Genomic DNA, 10,497 nt, shown 5'->3' with positions numbered 1-10,497 from the left:
TGGTACGGAAACAGAAATGAAATGGTCACTCATTATTAATACTGATCAGACCTGGTTTCTACAGCATCATAAAGGATCTCTCCATTAAATGTTTTCAGCCGGGTGATATGAATAAAATGTGTATTACATCTGTGCTTCCTAAAGCTACAACAATGTAGTGCCTTCCATGGGGGAGATACAACCAGAGTATTGAGGGAGAGGGGATCCTGGGTATAACATCTCCTTGTAGCACCAATCAAAACACTTACACCCCCATAATACATTGCTTCTCAGAGTGATAATGCCAGTCACCTTATATTAGACCCTCTATGTCAATGAAAAGCCATTTGAGGCAGGATCAAAATGCCCCATGTGCTGTAGACTTTAGGGATCAAGTTCCAGTGCCCCTGTTTACTGGAAAAAACACTGGTCTGAGGTAGTTTTGTAGGAGCTCATTCACTGGCATCTTCTTCCACTATACTCTGAGTGAACAATAGAGTTAAAAGCTGAACTTAGAAGCAAAAAAAGCCAGCGTTTCACTCTACCGTGGAAATGAACATTGTCACATGGTGCTCCTGTAGTTGCCTGACGAGTGCACAAGGACATGCTGGAGATTTCCCTACATGTGATACAAGGCTAATTTAAACATTTTGTCTCCTGCACACAGAGCTACTAATCAGAACAGGAATAAGAAACACTTGAAATAGCTTCATGCGCCATGAAATATGTATTTATATCTGGCATCATTTAATATAATTAATCGTTTGTATGATACATCAAGCTCAATTCCCATTACCTTCTAGTATCCTCTCTGCATTCTTCTTATACACAGTCGCATTCTGAGCTACCTGCCGAGCTGTTTGCAGGTTGTTAAACATAATTTCACAGCCTCGGTCGTTTTTTTCCCACAAGTCCATTCCTTCAAAAATAACCGACTGCCTTTCCAACAGCGTAACTAGAGGCATTACTAGAGGGACAGTCGTATCTTCTTGAGCATCCAGACCTACAAATGGAGTTAAAATAAATCTTATTAATTAAATAGATATATGGATAAGTCTGTTGCAGTGTCTAAGTGTTTCATGTAAATTAAATAATACTACATAACTAAAACTACCTTGGCTACTGAACAGTATGTGTTGACATGGTTATTAAAGGTAAGGGCCACACAGGCCATGAATCCCCTCTCCCGCTGATCTTCTTCTGCTGCTCTCTTTGCACCTGGAAGTATTGTCTCTGCTTGGGTACAGGCAGATGCAGCGGATTTCAACTCAAACCACAAGAGTTTGCATTTCACAGCCGATATCCGCCGTGTCTGCTTGCATTCGAGTGCAGCACATTGCCCAGAACAGCAGCAGCGGGAACGCGGATCGATCCATCTAGTGTGGCCCTTGCCTAAATACTAATTTGTCCATGAAGCAAGAGGAATTTGTCTCTGTAATAATGAGTCTGTCAAAGATAACGAGTCTCCCATTCATTAGTGTATAAGCAATGTCGCTTAGTGACAGATGTTTTCATTGCAATGGTTCTTTCTGAGAGCACTATGGCAGTCCGATTATTTAAAACTTGGAAAGTGTTCTTATACTCTGCCTTTTGGTAAGTACAAGCACCAGTGCCTCAATGCTTATCCGGGTAACCACTGTCCCAATCATTATACTTCCAATATAGGGATTAAGGAGAGCACTCGAGCAATACTGCTGTGATTAATTTCTGGACTTCAAATCACACAGTGTGATTTGTAGTCCATAAATGAAAGTCTAATCACATCAGTATTGCTCAAATGCTCTACTTAATCCCTATATTGGCAGTCTGATTATCTGGTGTATAGCTCTTAAGGCCCCCATACAAGGGCCAATAAAAGTTTGCGACAGACCATGTCAGCAGCTTATTGTCCTGTGTGTGGGGCCATCCAACGGGTGTCCCCAATCGATATCTGCCCGAATGACGGCCAGATGCCAATCGCGCAGGTTAAAAAATCCTGTCGGATCTTGGCCACATCTTTTTGGTGATGCGGTCCCGCAATCTGACTGCCTGTAGCACTCCATTCTGATCTGATCTTTGGGCCCTAGGATCAGCCCACTATTGCCCACCTCCATGTGGGCATATCAGAGAGAGATCCGCTCATTTGGCAGATCTGCCTGTGTATGGCCAGCTTTAGATTGCACATTGTGCCTAATAACAAACAGATAATATGAACTCCACGTGACAAATAAGTGTAGATTCATGCACCCCAATACACTGGTCTTACATGTTTTTGAATAAACACATAAACAATGGTGTATGGCTCTGTTCTTTGTACAAAAAGTCATAAATCAAAATTAGAAAAGAAAAAAAGGGGAGGAAAGTTATATACGGTAGTCTCTCCCCGGGAAAACCCCCAGTCCAAGGGTTGTTAATGGTTTTTTGGGAGTATACAGAAAGTGCAAAGTGGGAAGAGACCCACTATATGTAAAGCAGTAGCCCAAGTATAAATAAAGTTAAAAAGACTTTATTAGGACATACATAAGCCTAACACTTTATTGTGGGCACGGACGCATAGGCTAACATATTTTTGCTCATAAAGATGTTATACCAAATGATACATGAGTGAAACATATTTAAATAAAATACAGGCAGACATGCCTGATCCCAGGCTTGGAATTGTGGGAAAGCCACAAAGACCCGGGCCTAGGGTGGCACGTTCAGGGGCGGCATACTGCTCAGCTGCATCTTCTGCCCAAGTTCTACAAGTACTGAGGACTGGGAGTAGAGCAAATACAGGGGTGCTTCGCCAATGAGGCAAGTTGAGGCTGTCGCCTCAGGCGGCAACGCCCCACTAGGTACCAGGGGCAGCAAAAATGCTGCTCCTGGTACTTTAAGAGCGAATTTCCGGGGGAGGGGGGGCAGCAGCAACTGCTGCTGCCTCAGGCGGTGGAGGGGCCAGGATAGCCCCTGAGCAAATATCACAGGGGAACTGGACAGACAGCGGTCAGCCTAGGTGCGCCGGAAATAGAAATATAGCCCTCCATTATCCCACTGGTTGTGTCCTCAGTTTTTGGAGCATTTTGTAAAGGACACAAAGCCATTTTAGAAGTAGCTAAACTTTTGATTTCAAGTGGAAAAGTGCTAGTACCATGACTGATTCAGGTGGTTCTGCACCAGCAACAACATGGCAGGGGATAATACACCAGATGTGACATACAACTAAAAAGTCCTAATAATGCTAACAGGACTTACCTTCCCCTTCATACAGATTTTTACTAAATGGTTTAAGCTGTTTTTCATAAGTGATAGCAGTCTGAGTATACTGATGGCGTAACATGGTCCACGTCTGCTCAAGTCTTGTAATCTGCCATTAAAAAATGTCCATATTACAAATAATCAATATCAGTTTTGCAGCAGTAAATAACTTTAATACAGCTTTGTGCGCATAACAAGAAACTTCCAGCTGCAGCCTCTGACTCTTGAGGAATAATCCCAGCATATGGCTCTCCATGAGAGGAGACAACTGCTTCAATCAAGAGCAGCAGGATGGAGAAAGCATAGACCTCACTATGCAGAACATCTTCTCTAGGAACAACTGCCTCCTCTGATTGATGGCATTTGTCTGTCCAAAAAAGTTCCTACCTGGGGCATGTCCAGTGCTTTCATGATGGCAGAAAAGGCAAAATAATCGCCCAGTGTCTTCACTTCTACTGCAAGTTGAATGATTTTGTGCAATGTTGCCACTCTCTCTTCTAAATTCCCTGTGCAACCCAGTATATCCACTGCAATGCCAATAGCCATGGTGGTGTGCCTAGGATAATAAGATTAAGAAGCTTTTAGCGGGTCACTTATGCTTAAATCATGACGGCAGATCATTATCAGGCTAGAATTCTATATTTCCAAATATAAAGGTTTTTGGCTGGGCTTCGGTGGAAATCTCAATCTTCAGTAAATCTACAGGAGAGAAGTGGCATTGCATGTAAGTGAGTACAATAAGAGCTACATCAGTAATGGGGCAGCCTACAACAGAATCTACTAAAACTTGTTCATAAAACTGGCAGTTTACTCTGTGTATATACAAATATGTGGTATGTAGCAGGTCACTGCCATAAGGAAATGTCACTTAACAGCCTGCAGTCTGACTATTTACCTTTCCATTAGGTCTAAGCGCAGTTGGTGCCCATAGGGTAGAATAATGAGTTCCAGTCCAGAGCTTACTCCCATCATCCTCTCCACTTCTGGTGAGACGTCCAGTATCCTAGCAACCTGCAAGGTACAAAGGTTTTGATGTAAATGCTCTGCAAATATTGCATCCGCTTTCAGTGATAAGCGAATTTAACCTGTATTCTGCTTGTTGTGTATTTGCTGCAGCTCTGAGCATGTGAGCTTTATTACTTTTGAGAGAAACTGCCCCTTTAAGGGGTGATGTTTTTCAAAGAGGTATGTGGAGGCCTTGGGCAGGTAGGGTGTCATTACAATTCAATGAAGTGCCACATACTCTCCATAGTAGGGACTGACTGCATCTCTAGATTTGTATCTGTAGATCTTTTTTCTATATTTGGTCATTATGCCAATACTGAAAAAAATTGGTATACTTACCCTTTAAGATAAAATCTGCTCTTAGAAAACAGAGTTTGTGCTTTAACCAGCTTCACTAATCTGGATTAGCAGCAATATATAAAATAATACATGGAAGATAAGATCCCAACTGATGTACCTTCAGATTTTATGAATGACATGATGAGATAGGAATTCAATGTGGTACATAATGTTATATGAAAATCTCTTGCTGAGCTGCAGGTTAATGTGAAGGTTTGGCTCCCCCACCCACTGCCAGGACCATATGTGACCATTGATAGGTGACCAAGTTATCTGTGTGCCCCTCTCTGATTATAGTTATTCTAGGAAAAAAGGATTCTGATTTAACACAGGATTTGCTGCATCGTTAATCCCCAATACATATTACGAGCAGGGATTAACGGTTCTGAGGGTTGCAGTGGAGTTTTTTAGTGATATACCCCAAATTCTGGCCCTTCTGTAGCTTGTCAGCACCCCCACCAGTTCACAGCAGCAAAACCACTTTGGTAATGGTGCTTACCAGTGTGGCACATGTTATCTGGCAACTTCAATTTCTCATAGCAAACAGAGCATTCATGCCATTATGCTAGCAAGCACTTTATAACAAACAGGCAATAGAATGGGTTAAAAGTTTCTAATACAGAGGAAAGGCCGGGCAAATAAGAAAACATATGTAGGAAATCCTGTGGCACCTTTAAAACACATGCCCATTGTCTTTTCCTACCCTTTCTATTATTACAATTCTAACATTACAAATCCCTCTAATCCCAATGCCAAACATGCTAACGGCTAATTGCTCAGTTCCCAAGTGAAGGTAAATCCACGCTACTTCTCTTTTTTATTCCTGCATGTAAAGGAGAAGGAAAGCAACCAAAGCACTTTATTGCCAAAAAATTAGTTACAATAGTGCATGCTAGAACACTATATTTATAAGGTAAAATTCTTGACCATAACAGAGTAAACCGCTCTAGAAGCTCTCTGTTTGTTTAGGATAACAGCTGCCATATTAGCTTGGTGTGACATCACTTCCTGCCTGAGTCTCTCCCTGCTCATTCATATCTCTGGGCTCAGATTACAGCAGGGAGGTGGGGGGGGGGGAGAGGGGAGTAAACTGAGCATGCTCAAGCCCTAGTCCTGGAGGTTTAAGATGAAAACAGGAAGTCTGATACAGAAGCCCATATGTACACAATAGAAGGAAAGAAATGTGGTGTTTCTTTTGACAGAGGAATTAGAGCAGCATTACTTTGAGGGTTTACTGGTGTATTTATATAGACCTATCTGATAAAACTTACTTTATTTTAGCCTTTCCTTCTCCTTTAACGATCCCTTCACTGCCTGACTGGCCCTCTCTTCTGTTTGTTGCCTTGCTAATGCAAGAGGAGCTCAGTTATTGACAATGACACCCCCAGATTCACATCAGCAGCATATGCCCTGAGCACTTTTCAGAATTCCTCTTTAGAAACAAAATATACCATTGGATGACGTTTACCTTACAGTCCATCCTGAGGATGTGTTTTGCAATAGTTCTGGGATCATTATTAGTGAACAGTTCTTTGGCCCGTCTCAGTAGAGCCATTTCAAGTGGTTTGTTCTCTTTAGTCAGGAGAACAGATTGAAAGTCATTTGGGCAAAAAGATGAAACAGTTTCATAAACTGGCCCAATAAACTCATCATCTTCTATGTCCCCACAGAAATCTGTTGCCGAGCACTGAGAAATACGGTCTTCCAATGCAGGGAAGCTCAGTTCAGAGTTACAGAAAGATAATGTCTCTATTTCATCTCTCCTTTGATCTTCTATATAGCTGTTATGAGACGAATGGGAGTCGGACCATGCACAGTCCTCAGGGGGAGTAGGGTGGAGCTCACAATAGTTTGCCTCTGAAGGCTGCCACACCAGTGGAGACTGCGATTGTTTTATGGAAGGTGCCTTGGTGGGTTTTGGAGGAGGCCTAGGGCACAGCTGACTGTCTGATCCCCTTAAAGCTTCACTAGGATGAGCCTCATGGTTGAACCTCCTGATCTCTGTAGGGCTTAGGGTTGGTTCACTTCCTGTCCTGAAGACATGGGGTTTAGGAGATGCTTTCATATCCATTCCTTGTGATAAGTATGGTTGCCGAGAGCCTGCAAGCAATTATCATATTGAAACTCTTAGAAAACAAGAGGCAAAAGACCTTAAATCATATCAACTTATTTAAACTGATGCAGTCAAAAAGATAGAAAGTGAAGAGTATTTGTCCACTGCTTTTATACAACCCAACCTCATAAATATGCTGATGTATCTGAACAATTCTATGAGTGAAATTGCTTTAATAAAAACATATTTACCTAAAGGCAAGTAGCTTTCCGACTGGTGGGCTTTCAGAGGTCTGCGTTTTTCCCGCATATTATCCAGGCATGCTGGTTGGCTTCCACTTTTTTCTTTATTTCTGTAGAAAATATCATTATTATTAGTTATTTATATAATGCTAACAGATTTACACTCTTTACAGACATTGCACATCATTTACATCAGTCGCTGGTGTCCTTATCACAATCACACACAGTAGGGCCAGTTTTATCAGAAGCCAATTAACTTGCCTGTATGGTTTTGGAGCGATCTAGTGGTTACAACAATGTATGTGTTTCTGGGAAACTCTAATAAACCAGAGAACCCAGTCTTATTGGAAAATGGCATTCCTGTATGTTGGAGCTTCTGGATAATACGTTTTTTGAATAACACAAGCCATCAGTGGCACAACTACACAGAGCCAGGCCCCCCTGCCAAAAAAAAAAAAATCTTTAGAGGAGCAACCCCTACCTGTCTCGCCCCCGCCCTTCCTGCCCACTGCAAATTTTTAGGGAGGAGAGTGGCTGTGTAGGGGGAAATTTATACAGTTGACCCTATGGTCTGTGCCACCCCATGACCTCTATAGTTATGTCAGTGCATCCCATACATGTACTTGCAATTAATATGTACAACAAAATTCCCAGTGGACTTTGCATTATGTCATAAAGAATTCTGCTTTATATCACCGCTTATTTGTACTTTTATCTACATACATTTCTGTAAGCAATCAGCTTGCTTCTATCTTGCGCTTTAAGTTATTAAATGTTGTACTGTGATCCCCTATGATGTTTTGCACTTATACCATTAAAAGAATTTGGTAGATCAGCGAGTCAATGTCATCATTACGTCTCCACTGAAATGCCATTTGGTAAGCATATGGAACGCAATTTATTCATCGAACGCAATTTATTCATCGAGGTCCAACTTTTATTAGATGATAGAAGATGTCACATGTGCAAGGATTACCCTGGTATGGATATTACTGGTGGAGGGACTTTTTGAATTGGCTGTCATGCTCCCACATGTGGATTTATTGCACATATCAAGTTTGTTTTAGCTATTTTACATTAATGGATCTTGGCCTTTGTGGTTTGTTTCTTATTTAGGACATTCTGCTGCAAAAAAAAATAGCTACACATCATATATGTATGGGTTGTGTTATCCAGAAAACCAATTATCCAGAAAGTTTACAACAGTTAGTAAATTAAGTTCGTAAATGAAGCATTCATTTTACCATTGTGCCTGCTAATTAACCCACTGGATTGCTCTTCTGATTTGTGGACAGGTTTACTCCAAACAAGTAATTAGGTCCACCAAAAGCATGGCTGCTATTAGTTATCTGCAGCAGAGGCAAGATCCTTGGGGCAATTGCAATACAGAGGGAGCAACCGGCAGGGTGAAGGGATGCCAACTAGGAGCAAGCAGGTGGTGGACCATGCCAAGCAGTATTGCCTTGGTCAGCAATTCATGACAATTACCAACCTTAGGAGGTTGCCCCTTGCAAGGCACTGTTCCTGGGATACCCCCTGTCCAAAGTTAAGGCTCAGGCGTTTGGTGGGTTCTGCTTTCCCTTCCATGATGTCCAGTTCCAGCCGTTTAACTGGAGAGGTACCGTACTTCTCCTCAATGCACCGAAGAGGCACTGTCCTGTTAATGGGCTGGAAGATGATGGCTCCGCTCTGCTGCAACACGGCCTTGCGATTACCAACATAGTATCTAACCAAGGCAGGGATGCTGTCGAAGCTTTCATGTTCCAGCTGGTACTGAATCCGGCAGTAGGCTTCATTCAGCCTGGTGACTACTTTATTTATTTTGAAATGCTGAGAGAGATTTTTCCACTGACAGGTCAACACAAAGTTTCCAGGACTTGACAGAGAATCTCTTATAAGAAAATCCCCATCTCGTTTCACCAAGCTTTCAGATACCTGAACAATGGAGAACACAAACATTAAATGAGGCTTGTATCTCTATCTCCAGGACTGGCCACATAAGTTAGTGAGCTCAGTATTTTGGTTTTTTTTCAGTCACTTTCTCTTTGCATTTACATAGTACATAAACTCAGCCAGTGGCCCCAGTCTTACAGAAGACAAAAACATTCAGGATCACAGTATCTAAGGGAAGCAGCTGTACTTAGAATACATACAAAACTGAAAGAAGGGAAAGCTAGGAAAAAAAGGATGTACCACATAAGTCATAACCTTGCGAAAAGAGCATTAATGATAGGAGCTTCCACTACCTGAAATGCTTCTAATCTACCCCTCTTTTGCAACACATATACTGCTCTATTTTACCACTTCTTTTATAGCTCCAAGTTCTCCAACCATGGTGCTTATATATATATATATATATATATATATATATATATATATATATATATATATATATATATATATATATATATATATATATATATATATATATATATACATATATATACATACATGTGTATATTACATTATCTGGGTATCTAGTATAATTAAGTCAAAGGCAACTAGACATTTAGAGTTTTTCTTAAAAAAGTTTCACCACACGAGTGGCTTCTTCAGTTCAACTGAAGTGGTAGGGAATTTCCCGGCATTAAAACCCTTGAGGGTAGTAAAGTCACAGAAATCCAATCAAAATGGTTCCACTGAACTTTAGTAAGGTGTTGGCTAAAACTCACAGATGTGTGAAAATGTGATCCAGTCACAATGGTACCACGACTTTCATTGAGGCAGGTGTTAATCTTGCAATGTACATGACTGGAAGTGTGAATATTTGTGAAGCCGCCGGGGTAAGTATGTCAAAGCGGTGTCACCACCTTGCCAGTGGATAAAGGGTGATGTACAGTAGTTCTGAATACTACAGACTACCACTCTAAAGTGGCCACACTACTCAGAGATTCCAATATATATGAACAACACCTGCCTTAATGAAAATCATCTGTGAGTTGAAGTTCAACCATTGTGATTGAATGGCTGTGACTTTACTACTGTCAAGGGTTTAATGCCTTTGAATTCCCTACCACTTCAGTTGAACTGAAGACACTCATTCTGGGTAGCATTTTAATTTAAAAAAATTTTGTTATTTTTTGCACTAAGGACAAAGTCTGAAATTATTAGTACAGCCACAAGCTGTTCCTTATCAGATAGCCTAATAAAGGCTGCAGCTTTGGGGAAGGCAGGGGTTTGTTTATACAAAGGGCTTTTCAGTGAGCAGGTATTATGTCTTGACTGTGCTCATATGAACCAGGAAGCAAAATGTGATGTTAAATTTAATTTTAGACTAAAACAAACACGTATTTTCTAACTTCACAAGTAGATTAAAATGGCACAAGCCCTATTTATTGAACTAATTTTGAAAAAGGGGGTATAGTGTTGCTTTAATCTTACTAGCTAATATACAGTACCTGCTGCTGCTTGTACTTGCTGGAATACCACCAATGTATCCTTAAATTCCACCATAAGAACCAATAACTATATTGTAAGTACATGGCAGCATTACTTCAAAGTAGCAGTAACCAAAATATTTTCTCTATATTATAGCTTAGCAGAAGAGGATGAAGGTCTGTGTAGCACCATAAAGCAATCTGGCTCTCTATAGCCCTATATAAATAAACTATTTAGGACCCCCTGTAACCTGCAGTACTAAACATTGCCTCTATGATCTCCAGC

The 10,497-nt window shown here is 41.0% G+C and overlaps 1 protein-coding gene across 4 annotated transcripts in view; it reads right to left on the bottom strand.

Moving 5' to 3' along the window:
- The window catches only part of bcar3.S (BCAR3, NSP family adaptor protein S homeolog), a 77,013-nt gene that overhangs the window by 3,351 nt on the left and 63,165 nt on the right, over positions 1-10,497 (bottom strand). For all 4 annotated transcript variants that reach the window (XM_018260998.2, XM_018261001.2, XM_041561521.1 and 1 more), the window contains 7 exons: positions 8,327-8,769; positions 6,844-6,944; positions 6,008-6,639; positions 4,091-4,206; positions 3,583-3,751; positions 3,193-3,304; positions 776-982 (listed from right to left, as the gene is read on the bottom strand). In XM_018260998.2, coding sequence (XP_018116487.1) covers positions 776-982; positions 3,193-3,304; positions 3,583-3,751; positions 4,091-4,206; positions 6,008-6,639; positions 6,844-6,944; positions 8,327-8,769 — 1,780 coding nt within the window. The remainder of the gene's footprint in view (positions 1-775; positions 983-3,192; positions 3,305-3,582; positions 3,752-4,090; positions 4,207-6,007; positions 6,640-6,843; positions 6,945-8,326; positions 8,770-10,497) is intronic.

The sequence above is a fragment of the Xenopus laevis genome, chromosome 4S, assembly GCF_017654675.1.
Source record: "Xenopus laevis strain J_2021 chromosome 4S, Xenopus_laevis_v10.1, whole genome shotgun sequence".
Taxonomy (NCBI): domain Eukaryota; kingdom Metazoa; phylum Chordata; class Amphibia; order Anura; family Pipidae; genus Xenopus; species Xenopus laevis.
Note: the sequence above shows the minus strand (reverse complement) of the source record. Positions and strands in the feature narration are given on the sequence as shown.